The 18,755-nt window shown below is 50.0% G+C and overlaps 1 protein-coding gene across 2 annotated transcripts in view; it reads left to right on the forward strand.

The window, feature by feature from the left end:
- Positions 1-18,755, forward strand: part of COLQ (collagen like tail subunit of asymmetric acetylcholinesterase) — a 65,988-nt gene that overhangs the window by 40,819 nt on the left and 6,414 nt on the right. For both annotated transcript variants that reach the window (XM_079923336.1, XM_079923337.1), the window contains exons 6-13: positions 738-809; positions 2,591-2,653; positions 3,157-3,183; positions 3,845-3,889; positions 4,784-4,819; positions 7,464-7,544; positions 12,397-12,502; positions 18,430-18,569. In XM_079923336.1, the coding sequence (XP_079779462.1) occupies positions 738-809; positions 2,591-2,653; positions 3,157-3,183; positions 3,845-3,889; positions 4,784-4,819; positions 7,464-7,544; positions 12,397-12,502; positions 18,430-18,569 (570 nt within the window). The remainder of the gene's footprint in view (positions 1-737; positions 810-2,590; positions 2,654-3,156; positions 3,184-3,844; positions 3,890-4,783; positions 4,820-7,463; positions 7,545-12,396; positions 12,503-18,429; positions 18,570-18,755) is intronic.

The raw sequence follows: 18,755 nt of genomic DNA on the forward strand, positions 1-18,755 counted from the left end.
TAAGGGAGCTCTCTCCAGAGGAGCCTGAGGGGAGGGAAGACCCAGATGGGGCAGGGAAAGAAACCCAGTGTGGGGTGGTATCAGATGACATCCAACTTCAGTCTGATCCCTAGGGGAGCTCTGGAGTGTGAATGGCACCAGAGAATTTGTCCTGCCTTACCTTGATGTAAGGGGGCTGGGCTGTTGGCTGCAGGAAGGGGAGCTACATCAATTGCTGGGCAGCTCCAATTGCCCCCGGCAAACCCACACTTGCAGGTTGTAAGAAGGAAAGTGTTGGTACAGCAAGGAAGGTAGCCCCTGGGAAATGGGCATGCTGAGCAGCGGGGAAAGACCTTGAGGGAGTACCCCCAGCATCTGCTGCTGCTCTCCAAACATAATCCTCTCCCCTCCTACACTGCCTCCTTGGGGAGAACCTATGGGAATGCAGGGGACATTTGGGTGGATGGGTAGAGATGATAACGATCGAAGAACCAAGAAGTTTAGAATCCCTTCCCTACCACCTTCCATTTCTTGAATAGAAAAATCTTGTGTGTCGACATAATGTGACACCAGGGGCTTTAACTCATACCCGAGTGGCCCAACTTTCTAGGCCATCAGTCTTTGGAGGGTGGGGATGAGGGTCCTGGGGCCATGCTTGGAGGCCCCATACTCCCCTCTAGGCCACAGAGACAAATCTGTGTTTTTAGAGGGAGGGAAACAAACCCAGTTGTCCTGACTTTTGTTCTCTGTCTTTGAAGGGCAGACCCGGCCCCCCAGGTGTTCCTGGCATGCCTGGGCCTGTTGGCTGGCCCGGCCCTGAAGGCCCCAGGGTAAGTGTGGCAGCTCTCAGGGCTCCAGTGGCATCAGAACTGGAGGGGAGAAGATGGCGGCTCCCCAGGCCCCTGGCACATAGTCGGTGAAACTCACTTCCTCCAGATGGGGAGGAAGGAGAGAGCCTGAGGGCTGACCCAAGGTCCCTAAACACTTCCTCCTTTGCTTGGACTGCAAGACCTTGGTCAGGCCAACAGCTCGGCTTCTGTGAGAGGAGAAACAGGGGCTGCCACCTCTTTCCCAGGGGCCCTGTCCTCCTTTGTCCTGAGAGTTAGTGTGCAATTCTTTGGTTCCCTGAGATGACGCAAGAGGGGCTTGTGCCTGGGAAGCTGTTGGCCTGTCATGCAGGGGGTGGAGGGTGAGGGCATGGGAGTTGGGGGCTGGAACAACGGAAATCCTATATTCACAGAGGGATTGCCAAATGCTGGTGAAATCCCCGTCCTCAGACAGGTTAGGAAAAGCTAATACATCCACACTCATGTCTTTTTACACACTTTGGTCATAGACTATTGGGTGCAGAGGCCACGACTCCGAACTTTGACCTGCAGAAGTCAGGGCTGAGCAGGTGAATGTCACTGTCTGCTCTGACTCACTTATTGGCTGTATTTATTCTGAGAATAGAAAATTGTTCCCAGTCCTCTTAGGAAAAGTCCCAAGGATATTTCTTCAAAAATCCACTGTATAGAGCTGAGCCATCCAATATGGCAGCCACTAGCCACATGTGGCTACTGAACCCTTGAAACATGCCTAGTGCCACTGAGGAACTGAATATTTAATTTTAATGAATTTAAGTTTGCATTTAAAAACCTGTACTCAATTCAGTTAGTTGAAAATATATAAGTATTTTGGAGTAAACTGAGTATGTGAATCTGCTTTTTTAACTATAAATTTTTTGAAATCTAAATACAGATCAAGTATTTTAGATGAAAATTTAGCACCTGAATTGAGATGTGATTTAAATGTAAAATACACAACAGATTTCAAATATTTATTATGAAAAATGGATTGTAAACCTCTCATGAATAATTTTTACATTGATGGCATGTTTAAAATGATAATTAGATTAAATTAATTAGAGTAAATAAAATATGTTGTTAAAGTTAATTCCATCTGTTTAGTTTTACTTTTAATGTGACTTCTAAAAGAAGTTTAATATTAAGCATGTGGTTCACCTTATATTTCTACCGTTTAGCGCTGGTTAAAGTTTTTTAGCACAAAGGGCACTGAAAGTTCCAACTGTAAACCATTCTGAGGGGTAACAGATCCCACCTATGTATCCTAGTCCCCTGCCTCCGTAGTATACACCCAGAGGCTGATGTTCACTCTGCTTGGCTGCAAACGTAGGGTAAGAGTATATGGAAACATCAGAAAGGCCCTCACTATGCAAAGAGTAGAGCAGATGTAGTTTTTTGGGGGTACAGATACCTTGTCCTTTGAGGCCCCAGTGCCTGCATGCTCTCTCCCCCTCCCTTTCCCAGCCTTCTCTGGGAGAAGATCAAACATCAGTCAATTTACAACATGTTAGTGAGCATTTAGTTTGAAGATCTGCTCTACCTTGGACAATTTCATTCTATGTTTCATGTCAAATACCAGAATGAAGTGAGGAGTCTGTAGTCTTGGGCCCCTGGGAGCCAGCAAGGGAGGATTTGGGGTCCTCAGATTCACAGGCCAGCCCCAGTGTCCCCAGTTCTATCCTGATCTTGCCCACGCCTTTCCTGGTTCAGTTTCTCTAGGAAATGTCACTGTAGGTCTTTTTTCCCCTTTCTTCTGATTCCCACAGGGTGAAAAAGGTGACCTGGGGATGATGGGCTTGCCAGGGTCAAGAGGACCAATGGGCTCCAAGGTCAGTGTGTTGGTCCAGATAGATTTTTCCAGGTCTTCTTACTAAGGTTCTGGAGCAGCTGATGTCTATAAAGTGGGGACTGTGTGGCTGCCGTCCTGGACTGGGGATTGTCACAGATATTGGAGAGTCCCTTGCCAGAGTGTGCTTATCTTTACCAGCCCTTTGGGGGACATCGTGTCCTGGGACACAGGGGCAGAGGGATGCCATTCCTGCCATTATCTTGGGCAGCGAGTGTCAAGCCCCTGGACAACAAAGCAGATGGTAAACCTTTGTTCGGACCTTTGGGAGACTAAGAAAAGCAGTGTTCTTTTTAGCCCTGGTTTAAACACAACCCTCAGGGACATCTTTGTATTTACTGCTGCAACTCCCCCACGCCCCCCAAAAACGTGCAGCCCAATGTGGAGACACATCTCACCACCACATACAGGGATGGCTTCCACTCTTGCACCAAACCCAAAGGTCCTACAGGGCTGATTGTCAATTCACCTTGTGCTTTCTTTTAGGGCTACCCTGGATCCAGAGGGGAAAAGGTTGGTGCTTGTCTCTGATGGCTCCCCAGAGCCTGGTCTGGGCTGTTGGGTCTGGGGTCAGTGATGAGCAGAGGATGGCCCCAGGGGTCTCTTTAGTCAGCGACTGCAGCCACCACTCCTAGATATTATCCTGTCCTTTTTCAGGGGGCTGCGAGACAGGAGTGAGGGGCCTCCTAGCCAGGGCACGTGGGTTAGGGAGGAGCTCCCGGAGGAGGTGGAAGCCCCTCAGGCGGGGCAGTGAGAGCTGAAAGTTGCGCCGGGTGCAGCGTGAACACAGCTGACACGGGGTGCTGCACAGAAATGGCAGATGTGTTCTTAGAGCAAGCTTCTACCACACAACCTTCTTGTCTGTCAAAAACGGAGCAAAACCCAAAACACCCAGCCAGACCCTGGGGACAAATTTCCTAGAGGATAAGAGAAAATCTGGGACCCGGAATTTTCTGTGGGTTGTCCTTTATCGGTGTAGAGGTCTTTGAGGTCAAAATAGAAGTTTATCTCACAAAGCATGCCTTCCCTGGGCCAGTCTCCTAACCTCTGAGCCTGTATCTTTGCCTGGGAAGTGAGGGTGCTGACCTATGGAGCTTTCAGTTTGAAATGCTCCAGTTCCCCCTCCCCCACAACGGAGTTAACTCATCGACTCTCTCCTGTGGTTTCCTCCTAGGGATCCAGAGGTGAAAGGGGTGACTTGGGTCCCAAAGGAGAAAAGGTAATGGGCATTGCATAAAGATGATAAACTTCAACAGAAATGGCAGCCCCTGCCCACCCCCATCTTGCAGGCTGACTGGCTGAATGAATGAATGAATGAATGGCTGACTGACTGACTGACTGTCAGAATGACTAACCAACTGACTCTCTGACTGACTAGCTGGCTGGCTGACTGGCTGACTGGCTGTTTGTCTGACTGACTGATTGACCAACTGACTGACTGGCTGACTGACTGATCGGCCAGCTGACTGACTGGCTGACTGGCTGGCTGACTGACATTGACTGACTGACTGACCGACTGGCTGACTCTCTGTCTGTCTGTCTGTCCAACTCACTGGCTAGCTGACTGGCTGACTGACCAACTGGCTGATGGCTGGCTGGCTGGCTGGCTGGCTGGCTGACTGGCTGGCTGACTGACTGGCTATCTGACTGACTGACTGACTGACCGACTGTCTGAATGTCTGACTGTCTGACTGACTGACTGGCTGGCTGGCTGGCTGACTGACTGACTGACTGGCTGACTGGCTGGCTGGCTGGCTGACTGACTGACTGGCTGGCTGACTGACTGACTGTCTGACTGTCTGACTGGCTGGCTGGCTGGCTGACTGACCGACTGGCTGACTGACTGACTGACAGATTGACTGGCTGACTGGCTGGCTGGCTGGCTGACTGACCGACTGGCTGACTGGCTGACCGGCTGACCGACTGGCTGACTGGCTGACTGGCTGACCGACTGGCTGACTGGCTGACTGACTGACTGACTGACTGACCGACTGGCTAACTGGCTGGCTGGCTGACTGACAGGACTTTATCTTGAAGAGCTGACCAAACTCTTCCTCAGTCCTTTCAAGCATTATTTCAGAGGCAGTCACTGTGTTTGTTGTTCTCTTCACAGGGTTTCCCAGGACTTCCTGGAATGTTGGGGCAGAAAGTAAGTACCTAGAAGTAGTAAAAATAGGTCTCAGTAACAAATTAGACCTTCCAGGCACAGTGAAAAGAGGTCTGCCTCTCCATTCATCAGGCATGAAAAGCGGGTTTCACTGTGGAAGTTTCTGGTTTGAAAGGGGAGCAAGTTGTTGAATGCATCAGTGGGACCTCCCTCCAGCTCAGTGGGAGGAAGGGATTCCCCATCTGAGGGCAGAGAGGCGTTCCCTGCATCTTCTGTCTGTCAGAGGGCTATGGGACTGTTCAAAATCAGAAAGCTTTGTGCCCGGGCACTCAGACTGGAGCAGCAGTGCTCAAGGGCCCTGGCGTGGGTTTGAGACCACTGCTGCCTGCACCCAGCTCAGCGCTCCTTCAAGGGGGCACATGCATTGCCGGAGGCCCACAGAGTTATTTTAGTGGGTGACAGCTAAAACATTTTTTATTTGATAGGTAAATTTATTATCTATTTAAGTATTTAGTGGGATTTGCTTGGGACAAGGCTTAATAAAAAAGGAGTTAGTTTGGTTGACTTAAAGAAAAAATATTCAGTGAATAACAATAGAATGGTGTGCAGATGTGATAAAAACTGTGAAAGTGGCAACTGAGTGACAGACTTTTCTTTAACTTTTACTTAAGGTTAAGGAAGAGGTATGGGGGGGGCGAGGGAAGTGTCAGAGAAAGGGTGCTTGAATGATCACTTAGGACAACCACCATCACAATGGTGGTCCCTCATGCTGTAAGGCACTGACATTGGAAACTTATTTTTGCCTAAGCCTCAGAGCACGATATTCTTCAAACAGGCAAATGGGATGCTTTCTTAGAACTCTAAATTGTTTTCAAGTTCGCCTTAAAATTTTATTTTCCAAACCTGAATGAACAATTTTCATCTGACTTTCTCTTGTCAGTAGATCATATTTAAATAATTTCAATCATCCGACATGATTATAATTTATCACTGCCTAAAGCTGTCAAAACCTCTGTCTCTGCTACCTACATAGAGTGTTGGGTTAAAAATAAATAGATTCATTATATAAGCAAGTGAAAGGACACATTAAGAGAGACAAATAATTTTATTTTAAAACACTTAGTCTAGGTTTTCATTCAGTGCAACAGTGGACATACATTCCTGTAAAATTAAGTATGACAGCTTAATTTTATGGTGCAGGTCTCTGCACCATTTACTAGACTTGCCATACAGAGTTCTCTCTCCCTCTCAGGGCAGCCTGTTTAAGACAGAGCTGATGTGATGACCATAATTAGGTCTTTGGAGAGAAATTAGATCAAGACATTACTGGCTGCTTCCAGCTGGTGAAGAGAAGGACCACACTTTCTTCAGACGATCTTTTCCAAAAAATTATGCTGTTTATGCTGCTGTTTTCTCCCAGCCGAACAAGATACCTCTCAGCCCCCTCTAAACAGCCAAGGAAAATTATGCAAACATCTCCATGGCCACAGAGAATCCACCCTATCCTAGCAGGCCGAAGGACGTGACGGACGGGAAAGAAATCGTAGGTTTAGGGACAATTCTCGGTGAGGCAAAATGTTGGTAGCTTGACACATTCATTATACTGGCTGAGCCAACAGGTAATTTCAGCGCTTTATGCTTGGTCCTTACTGTGTATTGGTGTTCCCTGGAATCTTCCATTGTGTTGTACCTCCTCTGGCCTCCCTGGGAGAAGTCGTCCGGGCGTTTATCCTCGTCTGAGTGGCCGGGTCAGCTCTTCACGGGCACCAGCTGTGGCCTAACAGAAACTCTCATGGCTGCTGTTGCTAAGCTTAGCTGGTGTGGTGCCTTCTGGGCTATGGAGGGGTTACTGGGGGTAGGAAGGATGCCCTGTGGGGTGGGTTCATGAGCCAAAGAAGCCACCAGTGGGCCTGGAATCCTGGAAGAGCACGGGGAAGGAGGGGATGGACCAACATGGAGAGACAAGTTTTACAAAAGGCTGGCCTTAAACTCTGGAACTCCGCAGTTGGTACATGTGGTTCCGATGGTTCCAAAGAGAGATTTTCAATTAGGACTGTTGCTTACACTGCTTTCCGTGCCTTTTACAATAACTAGATTGAGTATGTGAACATGTGTCTGGAACATCTCTCCCACTAAGAGTTTTTATCTGAATCAAATGGGAGTGAGGTGGAACTCAAACCAGCTTTTTACTGAAGAGTGGGGAATTATATAACGTGAGCAGAAACATCCCAAAGATGATAGTCGTCAAAACTGTGTCCCATCATTCGAAAACCCATAGATCTGAATTTGTGTTAAAAACAAAGCAAAGCACAGCATACAATTTCAACTAAGAGAGAAGGCATTGCCCCCATCGGTGTCCCAGGCACAGGGGACTGAAATGCAGGCGCCTCCCACCCTAGCCTCTCTGGATGGGGATTTAGGAACCAACATGTGTGCTGCCCGGCAGCTGTCTCTCTCAGATAGTGACCTCCCCACCCACGGTAACATTCTCCTTCCCGTCCTCTTCCTTGAAAAACTTCTCTCCCTTCACACGACCTCATCGCTCTCCCAACCTCCCAGAGCAGCCCGCCTGGAAAAGACTGGGAGTGAGCAAGGAGAGGCCCCGTGGCCAGAGATTGGATCGACCTGGAGCTGAGATTGCTCCTTGTTTCCTCGTTCCTCTCTTGCTTCTCTTTCTTCTTTCCAGGGTGAAATGGGACCAAAGGGCGAGCCCGGGATAGCAGGCCACCGGGGGCCCACAGGAAGACCAGGAAAACGAGGCAAGCAGGTATGGATCCCAGGGCTCACCGGATCTCCTGAGCTGGGGTGCGGGTGTAGAGAGGTGGGCAGGGCAGGGCGGACAGGTCAGGGACGTTGCGGGGACACAGTCTCCAGCATCCTCTGGGCTGGGGGGCAGTAGCAGCACCCCTTCCGGGGCACCTGGGCTCTCCACCGAGGCGGGAGTGCGAGGCGGATGGGGTAGGATGCCCGTCCAGCTGTGTCAAGGCTAGAGGCAGGAGTGGGTCTTCGGTTCATAAGAACAGGTCTGTCTTATCCAAGGCAACTGGGAGTGGAAATCAGGTCTGCTCGTTCGCCCAGAAAACCTGCTTTTTGCCTCAGTGCCCCAGATGCAAATGGAGTTCTGGAATCAGCCCAGATATTTCCCTGCTGTTCAAGGATCTGCTGGGTCTCAACAATAGGGTGCTTTCTCCTCACTCAAGATCCCCATTTGTAAATGACCCCTTTATTGGCACTATTCAGGGTTTAGGGAAAGTTTTCATTCTGAATTCCCCTAGTCAGCAGGCTCTTGTGTCAAACCATGTGATGTGAGCTGTCCCCAGGGCCTCAGAGAACCTCTCCCTTTTGCTCGAATGAGACGTGTGTGACCCCGACTCTCTTGTTTGCCAGTCTGTTGGCTTTTTACCTCCTTTCCCATTATACATGTAATATATGATCATCACAGAAAACAGAAAATTCAGAAAACTAGGAAGGAAATCATCTAAAGACCTAACACCCAGGTACAACCATGTTACCATGTATGTACACTTCCTTCCAGTATTATTGCTTCCGTGGACTTTCTAGTCGCTTGTTCCTTTTATATCCGATATATACTTATTGTATCCTAAATTTTTAACTTAAAAATCACAACACACACATTTTAACTTGTTACTGCATTCATTAAGCACTCTTACTCTTAAACATTTTTTTAAATCTCTGCATCGATTTTGGTAAATAAGTAACCAGAGTAGATAGCTTGGACAAGAGAAACCTAACCAAATTATAAATAATGCCGAGAAGTGAACGTGTTTGGGCACATTTCCATTCTTTCCTTAGGCTAGATCTCTGGCTTTCAGACTCTGGCTTCCATCAGAATCATCTTGGGGGCCGATTAAATACAGATTCCCTGCCCCTGGTGCACTGGTGGTGGTCCCAATGTGCCTCTCCTCTTCCCCAATGTCGAGACCTTACTTCCCAAAAACTCTGACACAACTGCGGCTGCAGCATGGGTGGTTGTTTTTAAAGCCCCACATGAGTCTAATGTGCACCGGGATTCAGAACCACGGTAACACTACAAAGCCAATTCTGGTCTTTTCGAAATGAACTTAGGAAAGACATAGACTCCAACCTGATGAATCAGCTTCCATGATGACTTTTTTTTTTTTTTTTTTTTGGTGGTACGCGGGCCTCTCACTGTTGTGGCCTCTCCTGTTGTGGAGCACAGGCTCCGGACACGCAGGCCCAGCAGCCATGGCTCACGGGCCCAGCCGCTCCGCGGCATGTGGGATCCTCCTGGACCGGGGCACGAACCCGTGTCCCCTGCATCGGCAGGTGGACTCTCAACCACTGTGCCACCAGGGAAGCCCCCATGATGACTTTTGAAGTCACAATGTTCCAGTTTAATTTTTAAAGATTTACAGTTGGTGGCATGGCCATGGGTGGCTTCACAATGATGCCACAGATACTAATTTCCTAAAAACTAGGCTCAGAAAAAGAAGAAAAAAGGAAAAATCTTAAAAAAAAATCGTTTTCTCCACTACTGCTGCATTCCATCCAGAATGTGTTATGCTTGGGGTTTGAGAAGCCGGTTGGCTTCTGTCATCTAGTTCTTTCCTTGGGCAGTGTTTGTCTTGTCCTGGTTAGGGCCGAAGCCAAGGCTCTTTCTTGACCCTGTTGAGAATGATTTCGTTGGAGCAATCTTAAAAACGACACCAGAAACACATCTGGGAGCTCAGAGAAGTTAGGGAAATGAGCTCATCTTCCTCCAGAGACGTTACAGACACCCGAGTGTGCTCCAGCCTAGACTGGACTCGTTAGCCTTGGGAGCGGACCATGATACTTTCTTTTGTCATGAATTAATTGCCTAGTAGAATCTTACATACAGAGTGTTTGTTGAGCCATGATGCTAAGAGTCTCTGGAGGTTATGGAAAGTCAACCCAAATCCTGGAATCAGAAATCTGGAAGGGGATCCAGGAGTAAGAACTGCAGATCCAGAAGGACTTTAGAGACCACCGACCCAATTCCCTGCATGTAGTCACCAGAAAACCGGGGGCCAGGGAAGTGGCCTGACCACCCAGGACCCCCAGCCAAGCCAGCTGCCAAGCAGGGTTAGAACCTGGAGATCTGAGACCAGCTTCTCCACAGCAATCTTCACATCACCCTCCTGCTTCAGGCCTGGCCTCCGGGCAGACCCAGGACAGCAGCTCTTGACTTTATCACACAAATCTTCAGTCACGGAGACACAACTTCCTTGACGGGAATCACCAGACTTGGTGGCAGTAAAGGAATAAAGAATGCTTTTCGGGCTTCCCTGGTGGCGCAGTGATTGAGAGTCCGCCTGCCGATGCAGGGGACATGGGTTCGTGCCCCGGTCCGGGAAGATCCCACATGCCGTGGAGCGGCTGGGCCTGTGAGCCATGGCCGCTGAGCCTGCGCGTCCAGAGCCTGTGCTCCGCAACGGAAGAGGCCACAACAGTGAGAGGCCCGTGTACCGCAAAAAAAAAAAAAAAAAGAATGCTTTTCCTGGAAAGCGCTGCTCAGTGAGTCCCGCTTACAGGGACGAGGCTGTTCTGAATAGATGACTGAGCAGCAGAATATCTGATTACCGCTGAGGTCAGAACAAGGAGCGTTCCCAGCTCCTTCAAGCTGTGGCACTTCCTGTGCTCAGAGCCAGCTGATGTGGCTCTTAGAAGAACAAGCCTTCGCTGTGGCTATATTAAGACGGTGTGACTTCCTTTGCCATCTGGGACCCATCTTGGTTGCCCCACGGAATGCTAAGGCAAGGCTTAAGACTCCCTTCATGAGGGTGGAACTGGAGACAAACTCTGACCTCACGATCCCGCATTAAGTGTTTAAGAACTCCTTGGACATTGCTGAGAGAGCCCCCAGGGCCATGTTGACAAGGCGGCAGGTCACACATCACATGGTGGTGAAAGGCGTGCCCGGCCTGCCTGTTCCCCAGGCTTGGCGAAGGTTATGTTTCATTAGGTGGGCGAGGTAGCCACAGCACAAGGGTATGAAGGGGACCAGGCCAAAGCCATCAGGCATCAGTCACTGTCCTGGTCGGGCCCCGGGCACGAGTGGACAGTTAGCAAATGGCTTAGGGGAAGGATCTACAGGTGTGCCATCCTTGGTTTCTGGGGTCATTCCTAAGGGCAGCTCTGGGGGGAGATGTGTGCTCTTAACCCTCCCAGAGCAGACAGCAAAGAGGACATGCTGTGTGGAAAGACTATACCTGCAGGTGTGCCTTTCGTTAAGAATCAGGACTTTTCTAACTGTGGGAAAAAGATGAAACTGAGCCAGTTGCTATGATAATCAGCTTGGCCCACAAAGCCCTTGATTCTGTGCAAACCACTTTTTCACCTTTGAGATCTCTGTTAGCCTCACAGCAAGCCTGTGCAGGTGTATATTGCCTGGCCCCATTTCACAGATGAGAAAACTGAGGCACAGAGCAACAACGTGAGTTACCCAGGGTCTCATGGCCAAGATGAAAACCTAGATCTCTCGACCTAGAGCCAACAAACTACATCCGCTTTGTGTGTTCAGCTTCTCCTCCTTCCCCATTTGGTCTGGGGAAAGGAGGTGAACAAAACAGATTCTGGCCCACAGGGAGCTTCTGTCTCCTGGAGAGACACAGAGGAAATGACCATACGAACAATGGTAGTTATGATCAGGGATAAAGGCCGTGAAGGAAAAGGGCCCATGATAGGGAGAACTGACTTGGTCAGGCAAGGTCAAGGAAGGCTTTGCCGCAACTGTATTTTAGCTGGGAGCTGAAGGATGGGAGGGAGTTAGCTAGGCAGAAGGGTGGGAAGAGGGGTTCAGGGCTGAGAGAAGAGTCTGGAGAAGGGAAAGAAAAGGCATGGTGCTGTTGAAGACCAAGAACGCCAAAAGCCTGGAAAATGCGTGGAAAGCCTGGCCGTGCAGGGCTGTGGAGGCTCCAGTAAGGAGTTGGGTCTTTATCCTGAGAGCAGCAAGAGGCCACGGGGTGGGAACAGCTCTTGTGCTGAGACAGAAATTGTCCTGATGAGCAGGCAGAGCCTGATGCCAGGCGACTGGCCTAAATCCCTGCTCTTTCCTGAGCCTTTCTTTCCTCACCTGCCCAGTGAGGAGTATGGTTTGGATTGGTTCCTATGTGTCTAGGACAGAGCAAGAAGTGATGTCTGTAGAAAACAAACTGACTGATACCCGAGGGGAGAGGGGTGGGGGAGGGGCATATTAGGGGTATGGGATTAACAGATACACACTACTATACATAAAATAGATAAGCAGCGAGGATTTACCGTGTAGCACAGGGAGCTATACTCAATATTTTTTAATGACCTATAATGGAATATAATCTCTAAGAAAACCCCACCAAATCACTACGATGTACACCTGAAACTAACACAATATTGTAAATCAACTATACTTCATTTTTTTTTTTAAAAGTACTGTCTATAAACATGCATCCATCACTGTCTCAATTGTCACTTGCCCTGAGGTTTTTAGGAGCTTGCTGGTCTCTCTGGGACCTCTGGGACTGCATCCTTCCCCTGGTACTTGCTCCAAAGTGCAAGGTGGTCCCTAATTTAGAGATGAATGGGGGAGGAGGTTTGCCATGTCCTGCTCTTATAACGGGCTCTGCCTTTCTCTCTGCTAGGGGCAGAAGGGAGATAGTGGAGTTATGGGCCCACCAGGCAAACCTGGGCCTTCTGGTCAACCTGGCCGTCCGGGCGCCCCAGGACCCCCGGGTCCCCCGTCTGCAGGTAAGAGCTACACTGCTTCACCTGATCCACGCTGTTGCCCTCCTGGCCAGCCTCCCAGAGAGCACAGGGAGATGTCAGCAGAGGCCTGCCTTGTGTTCTGAGTTGGAAAATGCCTGAAGCATTTCAATATATTTCTAATTTATCCAAAATTAGACCCATTCAAATTTTACACAAGAGAGATAAACACTATTCTGGCTTTGTTTTGGGATTTGGGAGAACAAATAGAGGAGTGAAAAAGAAAAAAAAAATCACATTGGTGATGTCATTTACACTTTAAGTGAAAAATAACAGGCAAGTATTGCATCAACTAACACCCTTTTCTAGAAGAACGTTTCATGGCTCTAAGCAATGCTCTTAAACTTAGAAGTAAAGATGACATTGCACATTTTTCTGTCTTACACAGTATTATAAAAGAGTCCTTACAGATGTGCATCGAATATAGAAAGAAATCACTATAAAGGAATAAAAGTCTACCATTGAAGAGGGTACAGGTACACTGCTACCTTGTTTTACCTTGCTTAATTTGAGGAGCTAAGCCTTTTATTTAGTTTGTCAGCTCAAAGGAAGGCCTTCATAGCACATCATCTATATAAGCACAGCAGCTCTAGGTCCAAGAATACTGTTTACTGACTGTGCAAGATTCTTTGTCCTCAGTTATACGAAAGGAATCAAAATTTTTATTCTAATTCTTTTCTTAAGAAAATGAAGGCATTTAAAAATCCCAAAGTGCACTTTTCCCCACTGTGGGGAAGTGTTTACAACCACATCATGGGAAGGTCAAGAAATGTCATTTTGTTAATCCTTAAAACCAAATGAAAACTGGCTCTGAGACTCCAACCTGCTAGGATGCCAGGGAAATTCAGTCTCAGGCATTAATGGGGTTCTCTCCACTTCTTCAACTGCCACAGAACCGTGGGGCAAAGATCCTGGGGAGTTATGGCAGATAAACATCACGGGAGGTGACCAGCCCTTGATCTGCCCCATTTACCTCTGAAATGCCTGTTGCCCAAGGCCACACGGTCAGACACGTGACCACCTTCCTCACGCCAGGCTTGGCTATCAGATCATCTCCAAGCCTGAGAATCCTGCTCCCCACAGGAAGGCCCCACAGCCGTCCCTCCTGAGACCTTGGCTCTCCTCCAGGATTTGGGGGTCCCCGTGCTCCCACATCTGGGGTGATCCTTCCTTTTCTGTCCTCCAGTCCCTCCCTCCTCACACTCCTCATACAGCGCCGCCCCCTTAGGAGCTTTTCTCTTTTGAGAACAGAAGGCAGAAGTCTTCAAACAGTACCTGTTTCTCAGCAAGAGCAAGAAAGCACAAAGTCTTGCCACCTCCTTGAAGTCAGGAATGAAAAAATAATGGAAGAACAAACATCAATTACTGTGACGAGTTATCCTGCCACCCTTATTTCTAACTGTTAGGGGAGCTGAATTGAGATGCACCTCAGGCCCTGTGTCCATGCCCAGACCCTGTTTCCCTGCATTGAATCGATGATCTGGATGAAGGTTCTTCCAGCCAGTCCTTTCCCTCCTCGGTTCGGATGCATAACGTTCCACTTGAGCCCATGACCCTGAGCTGCCGACCCCAGAGGCTGGGAGCGTGGCCTGAAGCCCGGGTTTTGCCTTTGGAAGGGATGCTCTTGACCTTTGGGGGTATTTAGGAGCTCACAAAACTGAGGAATAGCCAGGAGGTGTGCGGCTGAGGGGGTGTCCTCAGCAAACTAAGACCTTACTGGTCTCACTGTGTGTATCTGACTTGAATCCCATTTCCCTCCTAGGGCCTGGGGTGGGGTGAGAAGGGCAGGGCCTGGAGACCCTCAGCAGCTCCCTCAGATGCCCGCTTTTTGTGTTGCCAGCCCCATCCCTGTAGCAGGGCCAATGTAATCCTGTTTTCTCTCCTTGGTCCTCTGGCACCTTGTCTTTCAGCCTGGCATGCCCACCCCCTTCTCTCTCTACCACCCCATCCTCTGCCGGATCCCAGCCTCAGTGCCCTCTGCCCTCCAGTGGACTCTGCTGTCTGTTGAGCTGGAGCATACTCCTACAGTCCCTCTGGGTCCACGTGGCCTGAAATAGCGTTCCCGTCATCCTCTGGTCCAAGAGTCCCCAACCCCCAGACCTGTTAGGAGCCAGGCTGCAGAGCAGGAGGTGAGTGGCGAGCTAGTGAAGCCTCATCTGCCGCTCGCCATCGCTCGCATTACCGCCTGGAGCATCCCCCTACCCCTACCCGCCGGGTCCGTGGAAAAATCGTCTTCCAGGAAACCGGTCCCTGGTGCCAAAAACGTTGGGGACCGCTGCTCTGGTCCACCCCACCAACTCCTCTCCTTCCTTCAAAGCACTCTCTTCAATAAGGCCTTCTTGGTCCCTAACGGGATGAGTCTCCTTCCCTTGGGCCCCAGTCCCACGTTGCATCTGCTATGGCCCCTCCACTGTTAACTGTTTTCTGAGGATGTGTTTCCTCTTCCTTCTAGATGGCAGGTCCTTGAGGTAGGGTCTTGGCCAAGTCAGCTTTGCATCCGCATGGCGCCGGGCAGGTGGGGTGCGTGGGGCTGGCCCCTGCAGGTGCTCACACACCTGGTCTACTTTGACTCTCGGGCTGTCCCACCTGGATTATTGCATGGCAGCCAAGCAGGATGCAGGCCAGCTCTTTGACTGATGTCCCCTCCCTGTGCCTTCCTTTGGGTCATTTCCCCTCTGGGGAACCTCCCAGAGTGAGGCTGCTGAAGAAAATGGGGCAAGAATTCTGCTCTTTAGAAATGTGTTTGGGGGATGGGTAGAGAAGGAGGGGGAGGAATTTAAAAGAGACCTTCCTGTGCCCAGGACCAGCTGGGTCATCCTCAGGAGTTGCAACAGGCCTCCACAGCGATTTCTGAGACTACCTTTGAGAGCCTGATGAAGTTCCACTCTCAGGAAAAAAATGTGTCTACCTCCACCCAAGATTCTGCTCACTGCTTCCCAGAGTTCCAGACCCCCTGCCCCCGATCCATCTTGGGATATCTTCAGGCTCTGTGGACCCCGGGTTAAACTGCCTGGTCTGGTCCATCCTTTATAGATGAGAACTTTGAGCCTCAGAGATCACAGAGATTCCCCAAGGTCACAGAGCCGACTGGTGGCCACTCCTGGTCCAGAATTGGCCTGTGACTCCTGGTCCCGAGACCCTCCCACGTAGCCATGCAGCTTCTGCAGGGGTAGAGTGGGATGGGGGTGACATGGATACGACTCCATGGTTCCTCTGCCTTCTCCCAGGTTACCCCTCGGACCTGCTCCCACTGCAGTGGCCAGTGGAGATGGGAGGCTCCCTGAGCAAAGATGCAGAGCTGGGTCCTCCGGCTGCCGGGGATGGGGGAGAGGCTGCCCGCTGGACAAGCTCCGAGGGGCTGAGTTGGGGAAGTTTGAGTTGCTGTGCAGCCTGGCAGGAAGCAGGCAGGGGTAATGGATGCCCTTGGACAGCTGGGAGGAAGCGGCAGGGAAATGATGGCGGGGGGGAGGGGGGCAGGAAGCAGGCTCCTTGCCACATCCTGTCTTCCTATCTGGAGGCCACCTCTCTGCTTCTGGTGCCTGGTGCTGGGGGGCGGGACGGTTCTGGGGAGACGGAGGGGGCAGGAGCTTCTCATTACCCAAGTTAACCAAGAAAGAGGGCCTGGGGACGGGGGAGGGAACCACAGTAAAATGCCTTTAGGATGTAATTTGCAATAACCAGATTACAAATTTGGCTGAGTCCTTCCTGACCCCAGACAGGGCATAAGTGAATCATTGTGGTACCTGGGAATTGCCAGCTTCCTGCGAGCATCAGTATTCCTGGACATGTGTCTTTTGAATGGCATAGTGTTAAGTCAAACATGAACTCAAATCTCAGCCTCACCACTAATTAGCTGGATAATGGGACAAATTCCTGAACCTCTCTGAGGCTGTGGTTCTGGAGGAGAAGTTGGCGGTCACAGAGCCTGCTGGAAGGCGGCTCCCACGCTCTCCCATCCTTGGTTAACTCCCCAGAACATTCCTGAGCTGGTGGGGTCTCTGTCCCTCCAAGCATGAGACTGGCGTTCCTCCCAGATTGTATTTGTATTTCTTGTTAGAACGAGCGACCATAACTTGGTGTAAGATGCTGGCAAGCCTCCCTTCCCGGCCGGCTGGCAGCATCCCCATCTTGGACACATCTGTCCACCGGCTCAGGAAGGCTCAGGGTGTGGGCATTCCTGCTGGGGTCTCCTCCTCCAGTTGCAGCTGCTTCCTCGGGGTTCTGACCAGACCTCTCCCCCCGGGGTCATTTTTTCCCCCACCCTTGTGGGATCTGCAAACCACGTCCCCGATTGCTGACCGCCCTTGATACAGTAATACAACCTGAAACCAATGACTGGCTGATCTCCAAGCTCCCCCTTATTTTCCCAGCAGGAGGGGTACTTACTTATTTCTGTTTTCAGTGCCCATCTTTTCCTCTCTTTCTTCTCTCCCTGTTGGTGGCTCTGGCTCTAGCACTTTTCTGCCAGCTGGAATGGGACCTCTAGTCTTTTCTGAAGACCTTCCCTTTCCAGTTAGTCTGCATTCATTCATTCAGTTATCAAACATGTACTGTGCCCCTACTTTGTGCCACGCCCTGATGAGTGCAAACAGGCATCCACCTGCCTTTGTGGAGCTGACATTCTCCTGGGGGAGATCCAGCTGGCCTGGATAATCTCACAGTGAATAGAATCACAGAGATAAGTGCCAGGAAGAAAAGGCCTGGGGAACTAAGAAACTGTACTCAGTGTGAACAGGACGGAGTGTGAGGATTCAGAAAGGCTTCCCTGAGGAAGTGATGTAGGAACCCAGATCGGGAGTGAGCCAGGAGGTGCCTGGGAAGGGAGGGATGGTGGGTGAAGAGGAAGATAGCCTGGTGGGGGGTTTTGTGCAAAGACCATTTCCCGAGACCAACGGCTCTCAACCTCGGTGCTCACTCGTGAGAGCTTTGAAAAGCACGGATGCCTGTGCTCCATTCTCAGCAGTCCTGATGGAATTGGTCTAGAGTGTGGCCTGGGCATCAGGGCCTTTACAAGTCAAGGTGAGAACTACTACCCTAGTAGGCCTCCTACCTTTCAAGGAGTGAATTTCCTGATCATATCTTTTCCGGACACTTTTCTCAGAATCAGGTAAGAACAAATAGGCTGAGCGTTTTCAAACATTCCATTTCTTCCAGAAGAAATCAAAGAAACCCACATTCAGAAATCCCTTTGTTAAATTCCTATATATAAGAACAAAACAAAAGGAGTAAAAAAATGATGAAAGTTATCAGCCAGCAATGCACTCATCAGGAAGACGTCCCCATTAATAATGGTCTAAATATAAATAGGGATTGTTTCCCTCCTACAACAAAGAAGTCCAGAGGTGGACAGTGGCTGGCTTTAGTTCAGCCTCTAGGTCTCGCTCTCAGGGCCCCAGGCCCCATGAGGCCCTGGTCTTCCCTGCGATCTGGCTTCTCTTCTCACACTTGTTACTTCATTGTTCCAGCACAGCTGCTGCAGCACCAGATATCTTGTCTGTCTTCCAGACAGGAAGAAGGAGGAAACTGTGTCTCCCTCCAGCTATGCTTCTCCCTTATCAGGATAGACTTCCCCAGACACTCACCCTTCTACCACGGATCTTACATTGGCTGACACTGTGGCACACAGTCACCTCGAGGAGCGAGGGTGTCTGGGAAGTAGAATGCCCATCTGTCTGGTCTCCAAAGTATAGAGAGAGGGAAGGGAGGAAGAGGGCTGGGGAAGGTGTTGCCACACCCAGTGTGGTTAAGGGACCCACACCTTGAACCAGAAATGTCTCTCTGGACCTCTCCTCCAGGCGTCCCTGAAGTCCACACTGTGGACTTCAAACTTCTGTCATGAAGGTTGCTGACACCTCCCTGGGCTGTTTGGTTTTCTCTTCCTTTGCTGGTAACAGCAGTCTGTTGCTTCCTAGGACACCTTGTAATGGGACCCAAAGGGGAAAGAGGATTTCCTGGGCCTCCAGGAAGATGTCTTTGTGGCCCTCCCATGAATGTGAATAACCCTTCCTACGGGGAGTCTGCGTATGGGCCCAGTTCCCCACGAGTTCCTGTGGTAAGGCTCTTCTGGGTGGAATCTGGGGTGGTCATCCCTCAGGACTCTCCGGGATTGGTGCTCCCCGGGCTTTGTAAAAGACTTTTAGTAAAACTTATTTCCTCCGTTATACTGGGCACAAGCTCGTTACAGGAAATTGGAAAATAAGGGAAAATCAAAAGAAGAAAACCAAGGTTGTGGGTCTAT

Source organism: Stenella coeruleoalba (genome assembly GCF_951394435.1).
Source record: "Stenella coeruleoalba genome assembly, chromosome: 5".
NCBI classification, from domain to species: Eukaryota; Metazoa; Chordata; class Mammalia; order Artiodactyla; family Delphinidae; genus Stenella; species Stenella coeruleoalba.